The following is a 21,297-nucleotide window of genomic DNA, read 5'->3' as shown; positions in this document are numbered from 1 at the left end:
ATTAGTCTTTTTCCTGGTCCTTATTTATTAGGTTTTCTAAATTCCTGCTATGAGTGAGACCATCCAGTATTTTTCTTTTTCTTTCTGGCTTATTTCGCTGAGCATGATCCCTTCTAGCTCCATCCATGTTGCTGCAAATTGCATGAGTTTATCTTTTTTGATTGCTGAGTAATATTCCATTGTGTATATGTACCACAACTTCTTGATCCAGTCCTCTATTTTTGGGCATTTGGGTTGTTTCCATAGCTAGCTATTTTACATAGTAAAAATATGGAATGCTTCATGAATTTGCATGTCATCCTTGCACAAGGCCATGCAAATCTTCTCTGTATCATTCCAATTTTAGTGTATGTGCTGCCGAAGCAAACACTGAAAATTCATTCTTTAATATAGCCACCATCCTCAATTTAATTAGCTAGATCTGGGTAAGTTAGTGTAGCTTCTACATTAGTACTTGTTGCTTCATCTTGGATTTTTATGTCAATCAGATGGCTTGCCTTAATCCTCACTTACCAACCTCTGCTAACTTCAATTTTTTTTTTCTGTAACTTTAGCAACTCTGTCAGCCTTTACAGAATAGAAGAAAGTTAGGACCTTGCTATGGGTTAGGCTTTGGTTTGAGGGAATTTTGTGGCTGGTGTGATCCTCCATCCAAACCACTAAAACTCTTAAATCAGCAGTGAGGCTGGTTTTCTTGTCATTCATGTGTTTCCTGGCGTAGACCTTTTAATATCCTTCAGGAACTTTTCCTTTGCATTCACAACTTGGCTAATAGTTTGATGGAAGAGACCTAGCTTTCCAGCCTATCTCAGCTTTCAACATGCCTTCCTCACTAAGTTTAATCATTCCTAACTTGATGTAAAGTGAATGTGCAACTCTTCCTTTTGCTTACAGGCCATTGTGTAGTTATTAATTGGCATAATTCCAATATTGTTGTGTCTCAGGGAATCAGAAGGCCTGAAAAGAGGGGCAGACAGGAGAACTTCTGGTTATTTAGAACATACACAATATTTATCAATTAAATTCACCATCTTATATGGGCACAGTTTGTCAGCTCCAAAACTATTGTAATAGTAACATCAAAAATCACTGGTCATACATCATAGTAATAGATCTGATTATAGGTGTTGGGAAACTTACAAATCAAAACCACAATGAGAAGTCATCTCACCCCTTTGAGAAAAAACATGAAACTTCCTATTTCCCCCATAGCCTTACCAGAATTTTAATATTCTACACTATTAAGGAACATTTTGATTGTTGAAAGGAGTTCTCACACTTTGTCAAGCATTAGATTAGTATGAGATTTATAAAAATAAATTGCTGAGCCTCCCCTGGTGGTGCAGCGGTTGAGCGCTGGGCTGAGAAGCTGCCCACAGCCTCTGCAGCGCCGGTTCCATCCCCAGCCTCCTGGCAAGGGTCCCACATGGCGTGCAGACCTCTCCTGCCATGCCTGCTGCTCCCCTCAGCAGTGTATTTCGTCAGTCTGCCTGTTCTGCTCCCCGCTCTGGCTCTGGTGAATTCTCTCACCCTCCTGTGCTTCTGACTGTACCCAGTGCTTGTATAAATAAATAAATAAATCTTCAAAAAAAAAAATCTAAAAAAAAACAAAATAAATTGCTGGTACTTACTCCCCAAAGTTTCTGATTCATAGGTCCAGGGTAGGGCCTAGGAATTTTCGTTTCTAACAAGTTTCCATGTGTTCCTGTTACCTAGGGGTTATACTTTTGGAGTCACTGTTGTAAAAATTATTGAAGGTACTTGTGCATGATTGTGACTGGTAAAGCTTTGAACTGGGTAAAAAAATACAATGTACTTAGGCAAGTAAACATACAAATGAGAAAAATATTTGAAAGAGGGATCACAGGATGCTAGTGAACTTGTATTCCATTTGTTTTTTTTAATTTGAGAGTGCTTTTACTTATTTATAAATACTGGTATTTCCTGGTCTGTCCATCTGAGACAGGTTGGAAAATAGGATCACCATTCAGCAAAATGAAGTTTCTGAAAATGGAGTTTCGAGGAATGTGGATCAACATAGTGAAGTTCTAACAGGTAAGCAGCATTGCATTAATCTGATTACTTTGTGGAAGATTGTTAACACCTGTTTTATTTGGACAACATGTAAATGAAGCATTACTTACAAGTCACCTCAGTCATTTAAAAAATGTAACAGGCATGGAGCACTGGAATATGCATTAAGTCTACCAAGAACAATAAAATTTTTTGTCACTTATTTTATCAAATGTACAAAATGCAAAGACTTACCAAGTCTATAAGTACATTAAAGTTATTCATTTTTTAATATTAATTAAAATATAAGAAATGCCATTTTCTCCTAATTTCTAGGAACAGAGATAAAATAGAACTAAATATGTGTTTCTAAAAAATACTTTTTTTTGCATTTCCTTGTATTTGTGTATACATTTTAGAAGTTCCAAGTATATAATTATATGACATTAAAGCTGTTTTGTAAATACGAAATTTTATATCCTGTTAAAGATTATAATATGATCACATGTATATTTTGATACTGTTTTTCTGACAAAATATGGAGGTTTTTTTGGTGAAACTTATGTTAAATACTGTGTGTTTTCAGTATCACTGAGAACTTTAAGTGTTACATAGACTTATCATATGATCTTTCCTTTATACCACAGAACCTGGAATAGATGATTCTCAGCACTCTAAATGTGCTGTAGATAAATCTATGCAACCAGAACCATTTTTTCATAAGGTGGTTCATTCTCAACACTTGAACTTAGTGTCTCAAAATCAATCAGTTTCATGTTCACCAGAAGAATCCTTCCCGCTTCGATCTCGCTCTGATTCACCACCAAAAACTAAAAGCAAGAATTCCTTGCTGATTGGACTTTCAACTGGTCTGTTTGATGCAAACAACCCAAAGGCAAGTATGCTCCTCAAATGGCAAATTTTATCCATGTGTAACAATTCTCTCAATTCCAGTTTAAAACTCAAATATACACACACAAACATGAAAACAACAACAAAGACCCCTCTGTCTTCTCTTCCAAGAAGAGATACTATGAAGAAATTGTCATTCAAAGTACAAATAGGACAAAAACTTTTTAAAAAAAAAATTTTGAGTTACAGTTTTGCTCATCATATGTGCATATGTTCCACTCCCCTTCAACCAAACCACACATGCCATTACCCCCTCTGCCTCCCTTCCTCATCCCCTCCCACCAGCAAAAACTATTATATACTCTCTGTTTAGGATTTTTTTTGGTATTTACCTGACCCAACTTGCATTTTTAGTGTGAGACTAAACCTAGCAGATATACTTTAATGGATAAAAGTGCCACATTGCCTAATAATGAATATAGAAAGAGTCATAGATGTTTTATGCTCTTCCTGGTAGCAGTTTTTCAGACCTCCTTTCACACTTGCAATTTTTAAAAATATCTAGTCAGTTTTTCTTACTAAGAATTTAGAAGATTATAGAAAATTTAAAAATAAATATAATAAATCACATTTGGTGTTTTGCTTTTCATACATGTAACTTTTACCTATAAAACTTTTTACCAAAATAGGATATAATACACTTTTGAACCTTCTTCTTATTTTAATATGTATTGTAAAATTATTACAAATAATATTATTATAAAATAGCTTTTTCTCATATTGTCAGATAATCTCTCATCATCTTTAGTGACCACAAATCCTATTATACTGATATATAATTTTTAAAATTAATCTTTTTTATTGTGCCTTTAACTTCCAATTTTTGTTACTAGGTACACCTATATTTTTGTGTATACTCACAATTATATCCAAAAAATAAATTTCTATAAGTAGAATTCAGAAAGTTATATATGCCTGACTTCCCTTCAAGGAACAGTTTACAGTGCTATCAATAAATAGCATGTGATCGTCTATATCCTAATAATACCAACAATTATAACTTATTTAAAATTTGTGTGTTCAAAATAAGTAATGAAATTGACTTTTTAATTTGTGTTTCTGTGTTTACAAATGAGATTGAACATGTTTCATTAATTTAATTCTGTGTATGACTGAATTACTTGAATACTTTCATCCTTGACTGTTTTTACATGTCATTTTGATTTCTAATTTAGTTTTCCACTTGGATATGTTTTTATCTTGTTGAGTGTTATCTTAAATATAGAGATTGCTAAGTTCTCTCCAGTTAGATTACTAAATTCCAATAGCAGACAGACTTGGAAAGATATAAACTACCAAAATAAATTTATGTTCTTCAGAGTTACAGAAAAAGACCTGTTGATAGGGCAGAGATTATCCTAGAATCCATGTGCTTTCTTTTGTGTAAATATTTATAGCTATCTTTACCCCAGAGCTCTTTAATAAGTTGTTGCTTCCTATAAAGTAATATGCCTTGATAGTACATTTTATTTTCTTCATGACCTTAGTTCAGCCTTAGTAGTTCTTGTAAAATGCATACACAATACATTGCCAAATTTCTTGTACCTTTTTCTCTCTCACCTTTTTTGGCTTCTCTTCTTTGAACAGAGTTGATACTCACTTTATAAATCATTTTATCTGCTGACTACCTTTAAATCATAATTTCCTAGTTTTCCTCTGTACTCATTAATCACTTCATTTTCCTATGCTAGCAATTATTACTACTAGCAGATCTCTTTAAAATAATAGGTATTTATGTCTCATTGGATGAAGTATTCTGTAAACCTTGAGAATTAATAGTGTTGTTTAAGTCTTCTTCATCTTACTGATTTTTTTGGCATACTTTACCAGTTACTGAAAAAAGCAGATTAAAATACTTGTATAATTTCAGTTTTTCCTTTCACTTAATGTCAAGTTTGAAGTTCTGCTATTTTTGAGTGAATAAAAATGTAATACTGTCATGTCTTCTGGATGAACTGATATATTTATTATTATTGAAGTATCCTCCTTAAATAGTATCATTCAAATCTTCTATAGCCTTACTGATTTTCTATTTGTTTATCAATTCCTGAGAAATGAGTATTGAAATATCCAGTTAGTTGAATGTAAGTTAATCATCTTAATGTCTCTTTTATGAGAAGACTCTTATTATTATTATTACCAATCAAATCATGTTGTTCCCAAATGTACCTTAGTTTTAATATACAGTCCAGTTTTGTTAAGCTTGGTGTTTATACATTTTTTATACCCTTCTAATCAAAGTGATCTTATATTTCAGTTTCTTATTCTCATATATTCAAAACTTGCTTTTTAAGCAGTCTGACAATCTTTTAATTAAAGTGATTTTACTTGTTCCCCCCCCCCCCCATTTTTTAAAAATTTATTTTTGTGTGGAAGAACTGGAATTTAGGCCAAAGGTGCAGGGGTCAGGGAGAAGGTTTGTGAGAGGATTCACCAGAGACAGAGTGAGAAGTGGAACAGGAGGATTTACTGAAATACACTGCTGAGAGGAGCAGCAGGCCAGACAGGAGAGGTCTGCTGTACCCTATGTGGGTTAGCTCCCTGCAGGGGATTGAACTCAGACTGTAGTGGTGATAGTGCTGAGACTTAACCCCTAGGCCACCAAAAAGGCCCCTATTCTCCCTTCTTTTGAAGGAAAAATTATTTCTAGTATTTGCTATATAAGATTGACTTTTTCAAATTTGTATTTATTGGTAAATATCATTTTTCAAAATACATCTTTACCATTTTATATATAACATGAGAACTTCATGTAGTACATTTCCATTTGTACTATCTGGCCTGCTTTCTTGAAACTCTTTTCATGTTTTAATTCCATGTGTATTATAACTCCACAATACATTTTACTATGTTTTTTAAAATTTTTTTAACTTTGACTATTTTAATTTTATTTATTTTATTTTTATTTATATGTATTTTACATCATTGTTCCTTTTTTTACAATGTTTGCTTTCTTTTCTCAGGTATAGTCCCCATAGAATTTCTCCCACCAGTTCATCCATCCATGCACCATCACCATAGTCTCTTTTGCTCTTCCCTCTGTTGTTTTGATAATGTGTTTACTTTAAACATTATATTTTCTTTTACAGAAAGTATAAATTCAGAAAATCTTTTATATTTACGTATTTGCCATTTCTGACATACTTCATTCCTTTCTGTAGAATTTTCTGCTCCTTTTTTTCTTCTAGTTTAAGCTTCTTTTATCACTTCTTGTTCAGCCCTGTTACTGATAAAGTTTTTTCAGTTTTTATTTAGGTAAGAACATTTTTGCATCACTTTCATTTTGTTTTTTAAAAATTTATATTTATATATTTATGCATACAAGAACTGGGGTGCAGGCCAGAGATGTGGGGAGTGAAGTATTTACCATAGACAAAGTGGGGAGCCGAACAGGCAGATCTACTGGAATACACTGCTGAGGGGAGCAGCGGGTGAGACAGGAGAGGTCTGCTGCGCCATGTAGGTGAGCTCCCTGGCTGGGAATTGATCTCATGCTGCAGTGTTGAGGCTTTAACTCCTGTGCCACCAGGGAGGCCCATCACTTTCATTTTTAAAGAATATTTCCATTAGATCTACAGTTATATTTTCTTCTACTTGCTGGCAACACTGTATATATATCAAGTACCACTTTCATAAGGTAGTTGTAAGAGAGTGACTTGATAAAATTAGAGTATAGCACTTAAAGAACATAATTTAAAGTAAACTTGAAGGTAAATTTGCAGCAGATCAAAATCGTCTAAAGATGTGATTGTCTTATATGACTCACAGAAGACAAGTCTAGGTTGCCAAACGAAAAAGTTGCTTGTCCTTCCCTTTAGACTGTCCTTGCTTTAGGGGCTAGTAAATAGGGGGTGAAGAGAAAGCAGGGGTGCGCCACCCATATTTTTTTTTTGGGAGTGGAGTAGAAAACTGATCCCCTCTATGAAAACTTGAGAATTATTTTTCTTGTTCCAGTAAATGCAGAGTGGGGGAAAGTATTAATGTACAATTCACAAATAGTACAATTGCCTTAAATGTCATCTTTTGGTCTAAAAATACAGATTTTTTTTAGGTTATGTCCATAATTTTTGCCTTTGGTGAAAGTTCATAATTTTTAATGTTTCAAATCTCTTTTAACCTGGTTTATGTTTTAAAGAGAGCCAGATATTTGTAGATGTAGTTTTGAGGGAGCAAAGTTACCATTTAAATGCACTAAGCAGTGGCTAACAAATGTGTTCATCATAAACCATTTTGTAGTTTAACCAGAGTATTACTAGTTCATAAACTTACATGAAAAATTATACAGATTAAAAAGTGGGTTGTTAAAATACTTTAAAGATGAATTTCAGTTGGAGCATCTAGTCCTTAATTTATTCACTCACATGGTTCTCTTCATTTTTGAGAAAAAATAGAACTTAACCACGAACAAAAACATGTAAAGGAAGTATATATTTTGAAAAATGTTTTAAGGTTTCCAAAAACATTATTCTCCTGCTCTATGTTTTTTAATGGGACCAAATGCTAACTCTGTATCATGCAACAAAGAATCTAGAGAAAATTAAGTCTGACTATAAATGAAACAAATTAGTATGAAACAAAGTAGGCAACATGTTATGAATGTATAGCTATTTTCAGGAACATTTCTATGAGTGTTAAAACTATAGAATATCATTTAAATGACACAAAAAAAGTGGAATCCAAATTATAGCACTTAAAGGTTTCTTATATAAATTTTTTCTGACTGAAGAATATCCCATTTAATACTTTAATAGTCTTATTGAAGACTGAACATAAAGCATTTTTTTCATATGTGGCAGATAGCTGTTGGATTGGTGTTTAGACCAACAAGAGAAAGGTTGTTAGATTGTGTACCAGTTTAAATTCTCTGTATTATTGTATGTTAGTTTATGAAATTAATTTTAATTAGTGAAAAGACTAAACTAGAATTGAGATTATTTTACCTGGATAAAATTTATCTCAACCTGAAAAATGTTACATCCTTTTGTGTAGTCCCCATGAATTTAAGTATATAATGCATATATGCTGCTTATTTTTATTGATTTGAATATATCTGAAGAGACTGTTACTGGATGTACATTTTGCATACCACTCTCCTATATTAAACATGGTTGAAGCCATTAGAATAAACAGACAGGCCATACATAAATTCTCATGACAGTGGAAGATTCAGCAAAAGAAATACTTACAGTACCATTATTAAATGTTTTAACAAGCAGTGTATCTTTACCATCTTGTAGTTCATCACTTTTTCCCCCTTGAGTGTTATAATATGTAAATTATGTTCAAATAATGGAAATCTATCCTTTTTTATTCTCAAAAACAGATTGTACCAATAAAATTGGCCAAGTACATAAATTTTCATTAATATGCTAAACATTGTGTTTTCTTCACAGTTTCCCATCTGGTATAAGGTTCTTATCACAGCCATGTTTCAAATGGCACAGATTCCTTTAAGGTTACATAACCCCAAGACTTACATGTATATAAGTATTTGTTTAGTAATCCTGCCTGTCCATCACCTTTTAATTGTGAAAAGTTGTTTGACAGAGGGGATTCCAATCAGTAACTATTGTTATCCAGAACAGTCAAATTTTAACACCTCAACTATGCATTGTTTTTCCTCAGCTCAGTTTGCTGAGTACCTTCTCACCCTGCTGCTATAAATGATCCTCAGTAGGAATATCAAACTACCTGTCTTTCCAGTTTTCCATTCTAGCTGTAAAGGCTCCACTCACAGTCCAATGTTCAAGGAAGCAATGTTCAGCTTTTCATTGTGCTAATTTGAGCCCCCTGGATTTAATCAGTGTTGTTTAGCCTGCAACTCCTAAGATAAAAGGATACAGGTGTCCACCATTGATGTGTGTTGGTACTTAGCCAAACTTCAGAATAACTCACTCTAAGATTTGGGCAAAAATCCATGGGGAGGGTTGTCCTTGTGACAGTGAGAGGAGGAGGAAGAAGGACTAAATTGGCAGTTTCTAGTACTGCCTGAATACTGAAAGATCTCCAATTTCATTGCATGTCTATACCCCAAATAAATACATCTCCCTACTTTTAAATGTGCTTAAATGAATACCTTCATGTTAAGACAAAAATCAAACATCACAAGTTTATTTTCTTTTCTGAAAAAAATGCTGAGCTGAAATTCAAGAGAGTTAAGAGTATAACCTGAAACTTCTAGCTCTAAATATATGATACAAGCCAAATTATTTTAGTGTACAATTTTCTAATTTTTCTTTTCTAATTATTTTACTCCTAATAGGAAATATGTTGATTTTTTTGTTTTCTTAAAGATGTTGAGGACATGTTCACTTCCAGATCTCTCAAAGCTGTTTAGAACTCTGATGGATGTTCCCATTGTAGGAGATGTACATCAAGACAATCTTGAAATAGATGAAATTGAAGAGGAGCACATTAAAGAAGGACCTTCTGATTCTGAAGACATGTGAGTATTATGTCATTTATAGATGCTAGCACTAATAGAGTTTCTGAATTTACATATAAATTCTAGAGATGGTGACTTACCTAGACACTTTTAAAAAATGGTCAGTAGCTGGGCCTCCCTGGTGGCCCAGCAGTTGAGCGCTGGGTTGCGAAGCTGCCCGCAGCCTCTGCAGCGCCGGTTCGATCCCCGGCTGCTCCCCGGCCACCGGAGGAGGGTCCCACATGGTGCGCAGACCTCTCCTGCCGCCCGCTGCTCCCCTCAGCAGTGTACTTCGGTCCTTCTGCCTGCTCTGCTCCCCACTCTGGCTCTGGTGAATTCTCTCACCCTCCCATGCTTCTGACTGTACCCAGTGCTTGTATGTATAAATAAATAAATAAATGAATGAATAAATAAATCTTTAAAATGTTTAAAAAAAAAAAAAAAAAAAAAAATGGTCAGTAGCTGATTTCTTACTGCTCCTTTAACTTCTAACAACATATTTATGGTGTAACCATGTAACTTTTGACACATATACACATACACACACACATATATGTATCTACCAGTAAATAATGTAATAATTCAACCTCTCTTGAGAGGTATCAGAAAATGTTTTGTATTTGTGTTCTCTAATTCACCACTGAACATTCAGCACACTGTCTTATACTTGGTAGGTCTTAATATTGATTAAATGAATGATTGGTAGCAGAGTAATAACTAATAGTGCACCACCACACAATAGGAAATTTTGAAGTACTTATTACTCTAGAATTGTCTAGGAAAATGCCCAGAAAGTTCTACATCTGTCTTCCCATTATATGATTTCAAAACCTGGCAATGAGGAGTTAACAGGTAGGATAGGTGTTTTGTTTGTGTCTGTGTATGTGAGTGTGCACATGTGTGTTCTGCATGTAACTTGATTGCTCTCACAAAAATTATTTTCTTCACAATTTATGAGGAATCTAGAATTCATGAAGGAAATCTAACCAGCAATATTTCTAAGAGTTGTCAGAAATGATGGCCCATAAACAACCCTCTCAGCCCCTCAGACAAATATTATAGACTTATTTTGGGAAATAAAATACAAGTATCCTGCAATAAAGTATTTGACAAGGTACAATGTGATCAAATCACAAAATATGTATGATTTCCTTTTTTTTTTTTTAAGTTTCTGCTTTTTTAGCTCTGCCTTTCAGTAGAAAGAACTGTATTTGAATCTGATTGAAAGCATTATATCAGTCTTACGTTTTTCCCCCGTAATACTTGAGTCTGAGCCATTGCAGCTGGAACATTTTATTTTATGGCTTTTTTAACTTTTTAAAAAAAAATTTTTTAATTAAAAAAATTTTAATTTAAAAAAAAATTTTAATTTTTTAAATACTTAAAAAAATTTTAAGATTTATTTTATTGTATTTATTTATGCATAGAAGAACTGGGGTGTAGGTGAGAGGTGTGGGGGGGTGAGAGGATTCACCAGAGACAGAGTAGGGAGCAGAACAGGCAGATTTGCTGAAATACACTGCTGAAGGGAGCAGCAAGTGAGACAGGCCAGGGTCAGCTTCCTGGCAGGATGTTGAACTCATGCTGCAGCAGCTGGTGATTGATGGCACTAAGACTTTAACCTCTGTTCCACCAGGGAGGCCCTAAAAGTTGGTACTTTAAAAGATTTCTCTTTTCCCCCCATTTTTCACATAGTTCTGTAAGTTTTTGCTGATGCCCTCAGAATTTGGAGGAAGAGTTGTTTACCTTGTTTTCTTCTACTTGGCTATGTTTATTGAGCACTTTAACTTGTGTTCTTATTAAGCCTGTTAGAGAGCACAGCATTCCAGTACCTTTATCATTGACAAAGTGCAAGTTAATATTTTCCCCTACATTTTTATAAAATAATGTTTTTACTGATTGAACTATAACTTCTTTGTAACTGTGTTCTTTTAATTTTTAATATTAGTTTTAATTTACAACTAAAATATATTTTTAAAATGTTACTCCTTGTCCATATTAGGAAATTCACTTGAATTTTTTTTCCTTTGGGGAAAAAAAAACATTTTTAATCCATCCTTAAGTTCCTGTAAGAAAGGCTATTAAAAAATTAATTCAGGACCAACTATTTGAATACTCATTTTATAAAAGATCTTAATCTCCTATTTTTCTTGCAATGGCAAACCTAGCAGTCCTGATTACTTTAATACCACCTGTAGAGGGCTCTAATTCCTTTAGACTGAATACTAGAAGATTTTATCAACAGGTTAATGTTTAGTCAATGTAGTAATAATAATGTAGGCTAATAATTTAGCCTAGCAGATGTGTATAGTAGTATTAGTATGTTAGTCTTACAATTACATATTTCGTTAATTGCTACTAGTAAAATGATCCAGAAGATTATAGATATACTGTCTCATAATTAGATGCCTCACTTTTCTATAGTTGCTCCAAAGTTAAAATGAAGGTATTTATATACAAAATAAAGATATTATTCCTACATTAATAATTTTCTTTTAATTTTATTCAACACCTCATATGTAATATTGATATTTTAGTTCTTCAATAAGTATTTGTTTATTTGATTAGAGTCTAAACTTTAAGAAAGACTTTAATACTCCCTGTGTCCTGTTCAGCACTGTTTTTCTGGTGGATGAAATGTTCAACATGGGTACATATTTTCTTTCAAAGAACTTTATAATTATAAATTTATTTTTTAAATTTTATTGGGGAATGAAGGCCAGAGAGGTGGGGAGTGAGAGGATTCACTAGAGACAGGGTGAGGAGCACAACAGGCAGTGTACTGAAATACACTGCTAAAGGGAGCTGTGGGTGGGACAGGAGAGGTCTGCTCTGCAATATATAGGTCAGCTCCCTGGCTGGGGATTGAACTCAGGCTGTAGCAGTGACAGCACTGAGACTTAACCTTAGGCCACCAGGGAAGCCCAAACTTCGTAATTCTGGAACCTCATTTAACACTTAGTCTACAAGCTTTTCCATTTGCATGCAGATTTAGGAGAAAGAAGCAACTCCTAAGAGAAATAAAGATGATTATTATTTTTTTGGTATTATAGAAGTGACTAGAAGACCTAGATTTCAATTCTTTATATCTATTTATTGGTTGTGTGGTCCTGAACAGTTCATTTAAAATCTTTGATTCACAGTTTTCCATGTCTCCGAAGTGAGTTTAGTGTGGGTAAAATTTGAACAACAAGGGCCTCCCCGGTGGCGCAGCGGTTGAGCGCTGGGTTGCAAAGCTGCCCGCAGCCTCTGCAGCACCGGTTCGATCCCCGGATGCTCCCTGGCCACCGGAGGAGGGTCCCACATGGCGCGCAGACCTCTCCTGCCGCCCGCTGCTCCCCTCAGCAGTGTGCTTCGGTCCTTCTGCCTGCTCTGCTCCCTGCTCTGTCTCTGGTGAATTCTCTCACCCTCCCGCGCTTCTGACTGTACCCAGTGCTTGTATAAATAAATAAAAAATAAATAAATCTTTAAAAAAAAAAAAAGAAAAAAAAATTTGAACAATAAAACTGCTTAATAAACGAAAGTACTATATGAATGTAAGATATTACTTGCATAAATTAGTTCATTCCAGCATCTGTAATCCTATGAAAATAGAATTAATATCCTATTGTTTGGAAGCAAGATTCTCCAGTGAATTTTGGTTAATATATACTGATTACACATTGAAGTTTATTCTTTTTATTATATATTTTTGAAATATTTTTCAGAAAAAGTGTCTAAGGATAAGATATCTGGTGACTGCTTTATTCACTAGATCATCCTTCTAATGTGAACATTTAATTCCCCAAATATTTCCATTTCTAAAAATTCAGATGTCCAGTGAGCATTTATTTGGAAAGCCTTTAAGTTTTTTTGTTTTTTTAAAGATTTATTTATTTGTACAAGCACTGGGTACAGTCAGAAGCGCGGGAGGGTGAGAGAATTCACCAGAGCCAGAGCGGGGAGCAGAGCAGGCAGAAGGACCGAAGCACACCGCTGAGGGGAGCAGCGGGCGGCAGGAGAGGTCTGTGCTCCATGTGGGATCCTTGCCTAGCAGGCGGGGATCAAACTGGTGCTGCAGAGGCTGCGGGCAGCTTCGCAACCCAGCGCTCAACCATTGCGCCACCGGGGAGCCCCCAGAAAGCCTTTAAGTTTAATGTACTATTATTTTATATCTACATCATGATTTTGCTAAACTTTCAAAATTACAGAAAAGAAAAATTTTTGAGTATTAAGTATGTATTTTAGAAGTCAAGGGAAAAACTTTAGTTTGTCCTTTTCAAATATTGAAACATTCTTTCAAAATTTAGGTAACAATATTATGAGTTAAATGATTCTGTTTGGCAAATCAGGACTGTTTTAAACAAATCCTCTCTGGCTTACATATTCCACATGTGCATGTGTTATATTTATCAATTGTATTAATCCTCATTTCCTTTGTAAGAACAATTAATATGTAGGCTTTCTCAGATTTCTTTTCATCCACTATTTTTAATTTTAAGTAGAAGGGAGTACATGCATATTGAAGCAAAACTTTAGAAGGTAAAGTTTTGGTAATGTTTAGTTTTATTGTTTAAATTTCAGTGTGTTTGAAGAAGCTGACACAGATTTACAAGAGCTTCAGGCCTCTATGGAACAATTACTTAGGGAACAACCTGGGGAAGAATACAGTGAGGAGGAGGAATCAGTCTTGAAGAACAGTGATGTAGAGCAGACTGCAAATGGTACAGAGCTGGCAGATGAGGATGACAATCCCAGCAGTGAAAGTGTCCTAAATGAAGAGTGGCACTCAGGTCCGTGAGTGCGATTGTGGGTCTTTTTCTTTTTTGGTGTTTTTTTCAAGTAGAATATATTTTTCTGATCTCTGATATGAGCCATTTCTAACTTTACATAAAACTAAAGTATGCTTTTGTACATATTTTTTTCTTTTCACACACATGTGCATACTCATTTGTTCCCACTTCTTTCCCGTTAAGTTATAGAAATGTGTTTTGGAAACAGTTTTATTGTTATTTGTCCTCCATTTCTTGACTTATTTTTTAGTAACAAAGATAGTAATTTAGTTTTCTTAGCGCTTTGTCTTACAAAGAGCTTCCACATACAGTGATTAATTAGGTAATACTGAAAGACCTTTTAAAAACTTGATACTTTCTGGTTTGGAGACTATTCTTTGTTGTGGCATTACCCTTAGGATATATAGACAATTTTGTATTTCAATAACTGTATGATATTTTGGGTGGAGGAAGAATTAAAGTGAAAAGTAATTTCAATTGATTTGTCTTTTACTTGAATTTTTCAAAATATCTTGGGCATATACATGGCATAAATATATTGAGCATTTATAACGCTTTCTAGGTATTTTCCCAAAGTTTTGTGATATGTATTGTAGCTCATCTCCCTTGCATTCCTTTTATCCTTTTTATCAACTTTTTTTCCCCTTACATCATTGTTCATTTTATATAATATTTGATTTCTTGCCTCAAGTGTAGTCCCCGTTTCCCCACCACCACTTTTTGTCAACTTTTTAAAAATAGTGGTTAGGGTTGGTTGCCTTGATGCAGCATATATGGGTATGCGTTTTCCATTTTTTACTGAGTTAAATAATATCTAGGAATATTTTTATTCTAACCTGATTTAAAATTTATGTCTATAAAAGATTCTCATAGTAACATTCTTGTTAAGACATATATATATATAATTATAGGTAACCTATATAAATAACTATTATCATGACAAAAACGATATTTGAAGTACAAATCATCTATTTCAGTGACATTATTTACATGTAATAGAACTTTATTAGGGTAAGAATTATTTTATCCTGTTTCCGTTTTCAAACATAAAATGTCTTTATTCCTGTCTTTTAGATAACAGTGATGGTGAGATTACTAGTGAGTGTGAATATGATAGTGTTTTTAACCATTTAGAAGAATTGCGACTTCACTTGGAACAGGAAATAGGTTTTGAAAAGTTCTTTGAGGTTTATGAGAAAATAAAGGTAAGTAAGATGTCAATTAGACCATTTAACTTTGAAATATGCTCGGTTTGAATTACTAATGAATTATCACTGATCTTTATTGGTCTGTAGTATTATCATAAATAACAAATATTTTACTAGAGAAAGTTAACTTCAAATATTAATTTGTATTTGAAAATTTGGTTTAGGCTATTCATGAAGATGAAGATGAAAATGTTGAGATTTGTTCAACAGTAGTCCAGAATATTTTGGGAAATGAACATCAGCATCTTTATGCCAAGATTCTTCATTTAGTCATGGCAGATGGAGCCTATCAAGAAGGTAAGATTTCCTCACATCTTTATATTTTAAATAAATGTGTGAAAAACAAGATGACAAATGTAAATTGATGAGCTTACATTACATGTGTTTTGGTGAAATCTATATTGGAATTATATCCAGTACTTTTAAGGAGTTATAAAATTAACTCTCATATTCTTTCACTGATTCTATCATATACTTTTATTGACTTAAGTCCTTTTTCCAAAAATAACCTCCTTATTGGATAGCTCTAGAAATGCGAATAATTTTTTTATCAAGGTTCTAGTATTGAACTTTTAGAAACATATACTTTTAGACATATATAAATGAGATTAAACAATCTATCAAATTTCTCCTAAATAATACCAAATGTAATTTCTTCTATTAGAGTGAGTAGAATTAATGTATAGTGAATTGAATATAAACCATTTTTACATTTGGAAAATACTTAATTATTGAATCAATCAAAATATTTTAAGATTTTTTTTAAAGATTTATTTATGCATACAAGAGCTGAGGTACAGCCCAGAGATGTGGGAGGTGAGAGGATTCACCAGAGACATAGTGGGGAAGAGAACAGGCAGACCGACTGAAATACACTGCTGAGGGGAACAGTGGGCGAGACAGGAGAGGTCTGCTATGCCATGTTCGAACTCCCTGGCTGGGGTTCGAACTCTTGCTGCAGTGGCTGCAGATTGCTTCATCGTGAGGTGCTTAACCCCTTGTGCCACCAGGGAGGCCTATAATATTTTAAAATTTTATTAAAAGTTACTAAGGCTGGGGTCTCCCTGGTGGCGCAAGGGTTTAAGTCTCAGCACTTTGATGCTATCAGCAGCCACTGCAGCATGAGTTCGATCCCCAACCAGGGAGCTAACCTACATGGCACAGCAGACCTCTCCTGTCTCGCCCACTGCTCCCCTCAGCAGTGTATTTCAGTCAACTTGCCTGTTTCTGTTCCCCACTCTGTCTTTGGTGAATCCTCTCACCCTCCCTCCGCGCCTCTGGCCTGTACCCCAGTTCTTCTATAAATAGGTAAAAAAATCTTTAAAAAATATATATATATCTCTATATATATCCACACAAGATAAAATTAAGCTATAAACAGGTATTTGGGAAAGTCAAACTATTGGGCAAATGAGTGCAAGCTATAGAATATTAAGTCAGATGAAGTAAGAAGAAAAAGTTCATGTTCATAAGATCTCTACATTTTCTGAATAAGGTCACAAGTTTGGTGCTGGTCTTTTTACTAAAGCAGGAAACTTAATTACACAAGTCACAGTGTTCATGAGATAAAACCTGTCAGTTACTCAGAGGACAGTAATTTTTGGTATGAAATAAAGGAAAAATTTTCCCCATGATTCTTAAAAACAGGGCACTATCATACAGTGTTCCCTCAAACTTAAATAACATATGGATTCCTTTAATGTCAAATTTTTTTAAACTAATCCATAGACTTAAGTGAAAACTCAAGTCTTAGTCTATAAAGATATCTGTCAATTGTGACATTACATATTACTGTAAAATATGGTTTCTTTCAAAATATTAAAAGGTAATTTTTATTATTACAAAATGAAAATATAAAATTTAAACATCTAGAACTTTGGGTTCCTGATTTCATTGTGATTTGGGGCCCCATTTTTAAAGCATTTGCTATAGTGGAATGAAAAATATCCTCAGCAGCTTTTATAGTATTAGTATTTCATGGGACCATTTCTTAAAATATAATAGGCTATAAGCTAATGGCATGAATCCAGTGAATGATTCCATTTAGGTAGATCCGCAGAGAATATTGAACCAGTTCTGTTTATATTCAGACAATTCTTCTTACAGGCATTTCTCCATAAGTGCCCTTTCAATACAGCTTTTTATAAATTAGCAGCAGTGTACATGGGGTTCAGCCATGGTTGATATGTATCTGGAGAACTTTTATTTTGGAGAACTGTAACAATAACTCTGAAATACAAGGTAGAATTGACATCCACTTTTGATTACCTGAGGGACTTCAAAAAGATACTCACCAACACAGAAGACTGTTCCTCTCCAAACACTGATACAGTCCTAAAGAATTAATACAGTCCTAAAGAATTAATACAGTCCTAAAGAATTAATACAGTCCTAAAGAATTAATATCATGGGGCCTCCCCGGTGGCGCAGCGGTTAAGCGCTGGGTTGCGAAGCAGCCCGCAGCCTCTGCAGCACCAGTTCGATCCCTGGATGCTCCCCGGCCTCTGGAGGAGGGACCCACATGGCGCGCAGACCTCTCCTGCCGCCCGCTGCTCCCCTCAGCAGTGTACTTCGGTCCTTCTGCCTGCTCTGCTCCCTGCTCTGGCTCTGGTGAATTCTCTCACCCTCCCGCGCTTCTGACTGTACCCAGTGCTTGTATAAATAAATAAATAAATAAATAATAAAAAAATCTTTAAAAAAAAAAAAGAATTAATATCATGGCCTCCCCTGTGGCGCAGCGGTTGAGCGCTGGGTTGCAAAGCTGCCCGCAGCCTCTGCAGCGCCAGTTCGATCCCCGGCTGCTCCCTGGCTGCTCCCCGGCCACCGGAGGAAGGTCCCGCATGGCTCACAGACCTCTCCTGCCGCCCGCTGCTCCCCTCAGCAGTGTACTTCAGTCCTTCTGCCTGCTCTGTTCCCCGCTTTGGCTCTGGTGAATTCTCTCACCCTCCTGCGCTTCTGACTGTACCCAGTGCTTGTATAAATAAATAAATAAAATCTTTAAAAAAAAAAAAAATCAGATTTTTCTCTAATACACAAATGAAAGGGAGTAAGTTCTTTATGAAAAAGTTTGCCAGTAATTCCAATAAACTTGAAAAAATATAAAGCAATTAAGGCCAAATGACTATCCTGGCCAATTAAAAAAATCTTAGTAAGCCCCTAAAACATTATAACTTATTAATATAGCCATTCATTATACACTGTGCTATCTGAATACACTAGTTTGATTCCCCGACTGGCCAGGGAGCAACCCACATGGCACAACAGACCTCTCCTGACTCACCTGCTGCTCCCCTCAGCAGTGTATTTCAGTAGATTTGCCTGTTCTGTTCTCCTCTCTGTCTCTGGTGAATCCTCTTACCACCCCCCACACCTCTGGCCTGTACTCCAGCTCTTGTATGCATAAATAAATAAATCTTAAAAAAAAAAAAAAAGAAGTATTTAAAAGGCCAGATCATGAAGGACTTGAGGAGCATGGGTTCTAGATTGAGGCGGTGGGGAACTACTGAAAGGTGTTAAGTGCAGCAACTTGGGATAACACTTAGTTCTTAATGAAAGTTCCCCTTTTACTATAGTGTGGAAGATTGTGCTTGCTGTGTAAGATTAAGTCAAGCAGTCTCTTTAACTCAGTCAATAGTATTCTTTTTGAGTAAAGAAAAATTGGAAATATCAAAATGCCTAAATATAGAAATTATTAATTATGTTGTATCCACAACATAAAATACTATGCAGTCATTAAAATTGACTAGGAATGTATCAGTGATTTATTCTTTTTCAACATTATATTGCACAGTTTTCATCATATGAAGTTGAGAGACCTTTGCAGTGATCATCTATCTACAACCGGGGTTCTATCATTAACATTTTATAATCTATCTTTATCACTTATCCATTTTTTCCATTGACTGTGTTTTAAGGGAGAAAACATTTTTATCTCAAAACTGTACTTAGTTGTAGCTATTAAGAATATATCTGTGTGTGTATAGGAAAATAATCTGGAAAGAATTATTAATACTGACTTTTTTTAACTTATAGGTGCTTTTCACTTCCTACTTTATTGTCTGAATATTTTGCAATGAGTATGTGATGCTTTATATGTGGTATGAATTATGTGATAAAAAACTACCTTTAAAAGTATATTAAAGTTTTTTCCCTTTGATGAAAAAAAAAAAACAAAGTTTGTTTTTTTTTACCAAGTAGATAGAGTTTGATTTGAATTCAGTGAATTTTTTTCCTTTTTTCTACAGATAATGATGAATAATTCTCAGAATATCCTTTAATCCTCAACTTATATGAAAGCATTTGAATTTGGATCATCAGAATAACAAACTTCAGTGGGAAATGTAGAAACTATTTATAAAGGTCAGATATAAGGTGGGCATGTTGGTTGCATGGAAAAGATTGAGAAACACTCCATTTTTCAATTAGGAATCTAGCATTTCATTTTAATTTTTTCTCTGCGTTCTATAGTTACCTCCTGTAGAGCATATTTTTGTTAAATTATCCAAACAAAGCATAAGAAACATTGACCCAGAACTGGATTTAATGGTTTTGAAGACTTACCATGTAGTCAGATACCTTTGACTTTTAGCAAATGTATTTAAGTTGAAATAATTGTCTGCTGTAAACGATCTCCCTGTGGGTTTTCATTTAAGTGTTTAAGCATGACCTTTTTCCTGTCTACTTGTTTCCATGGCCAGTAATTCTGAATTAAATAACCTTGTCAAGGGCTCTGTTTAAACCTTTACATGTTAAAGATGGAATTTTTTAGCCTTAAAGTTTATATATCAGTTCTTTTTCAACCATTTTGTCCCCTGAACTAGCTCACTGAAAACAGGCTTATAGGAAGTCTTAGAAATCATTGAAAAAGTAATTATGAAAAGAATAACAAAATTGTATTTCCTGATATTTAAAAAGTTGATAATTCTGTTTCTCTTTGAGGACCAGAACCAAGAATATTATATTTAAAAATTACTCTGTAAATGGTAATATTGACCTAGCATATAACAAAGTTACTCTTTTTTGTTTTTCACTTCCTCTTATGTATGTTCCTCAAGGGCAGTAAGTGAGTAAAAAAAGGAGAATTTTTTTCATTTTGATACTATGACAGTTTGGGTAACTAGTATTCCAAGGGAGGGAAATGTTTGCCTCTTTTACATATTTTCATTATGAGAGGATTTAGTTAGGTCATTAAGATCGTGGTTACAAAGCTTCTGCTGCAATATGCCAAGTATTACCTGGTTTCATTAGAGATGTCTTAAGTCGAATGCTTTTAGTAATAAAACATAATTTTTGAAACTGAGTATAAAGCAATCTACTTGGCATAATCTATAATTTCAAAAATAAAATCTTATCTTGCAGTGCTATCAGTACTATGTGGAATTTCTTATGTATATTATTTCTAACATCCAAAACTACCTGATTTTTATACATTTGTTTATTTTATGATATTACTATTAAATTTTTATTATGTGCGTATAGTATTGTGTTTTATTTATTAGCATTATTCTCAGTAGAGTGCTTTTACACAGAGCTGAAAGTATTCTTGTTTGTTTTAAAGATTTATTTATTTATACAAGAACTGGGGTACAGGCCAGATGTGCGGGAGGGTGAGAGGATTCAACAGAGACAGAGTGGGGAACAGAACAGGCAGACTGACTAAAATATACTGCTGAGGGGAGCAGCGGGCAAGACAGGAGAGGACCGCTAACCATGTGGGTATCTCCACAGCAGGCGGGGATCGAACAGGCACTACAGAGGCTGCGGACAGCTTCACAGCGCTGCGCTCAATTGCCTGCGTCACCAGGGAGGCCCTTGTTTGTTTTTTTACCTGATGATTTTCCTTCTTTTTAATGGAAGAATATTTTAATTCTGCACACTAATTCTCTATAATTCTGAAAGATAAGAATGGTATGGGGGATTATTTGCTAATTTTAAACTATTACAACTACTAGAAAAGTAAGCAAGGTAT

At 34.5% G+C, this 21,297-nt stretch overlaps 1 protein-coding gene and 1 non-coding gene across 4 annotated transcripts in view; one reads left to right on the top strand and one right to left on the bottom strand.

Annotated features, from left to right (window-relative positions):
• Positions 1 to 20,796, top strand: part of NEK1 (NIMA related kinase 1) — a 139,173-nt gene extending 118,377 nt beyond the window's left edge. For all 3 annotated transcript variants that reach the window (XM_037526423.2, XM_037526422.2, XM_037526421.2), the window contains 7 exons: positions 1,967 to 2,055; positions 2,661 to 2,908; positions 9,219 to 9,370; positions 13,913 to 14,121; positions 15,196 to 15,326; positions 15,494 to 15,626; positions 19,574 to 20,796. In XM_037526423.2, the coding sequence (XP_037382320.1) occupies positions 1,967 to 2,055; positions 2,661 to 2,908; positions 9,219 to 9,370; positions 13,913 to 14,121; positions 15,196 to 15,326; positions 15,494 to 15,626; positions 19,574 to 19,587 (976 nt within the window). In that variant the 3' untranslated portion in view covers positions 19,588 to 20,796. The remainder of the gene's footprint in view (positions 1 to 1,966; positions 2,056 to 2,660; positions 2,909 to 9,218; positions 9,371 to 13,912; positions 14,122 to 15,195; positions 15,327 to 15,493; positions 15,627 to 19,573) is intronic.
• LOC119258308 (U6 spliceosomal RNA) lies at positions 265 to 370 on the bottom strand. Its single transcript, XR_005128180.1, has one exon. It is a non-coding gene; the product is annotated as a U6 spliceosomal RNA (small nuclear RNA).
• Positions 20,797 to 21,297: the final 501 nt, after the last annotated feature.

The sequence above is a fragment of the Talpa occidentalis genome, unplaced genomic scaffold (genome assembly GCF_014898055.3).
Source record: "Talpa occidentalis isolate TD23 unplaced genomic scaffold, MPIMG_talOcc4v2.1 talOcc4.4, whole genome shotgun sequence".
NCBI classification, from domain to species: domain Eukaryota; kingdom Metazoa; phylum Chordata; class Mammalia; order Eulipotyphla; family Talpidae; genus Talpa; species Talpa occidentalis.
Note: the sequence above shows the minus strand (reverse complement) of the source record. Positions and strands in the feature narration are given on the sequence as shown.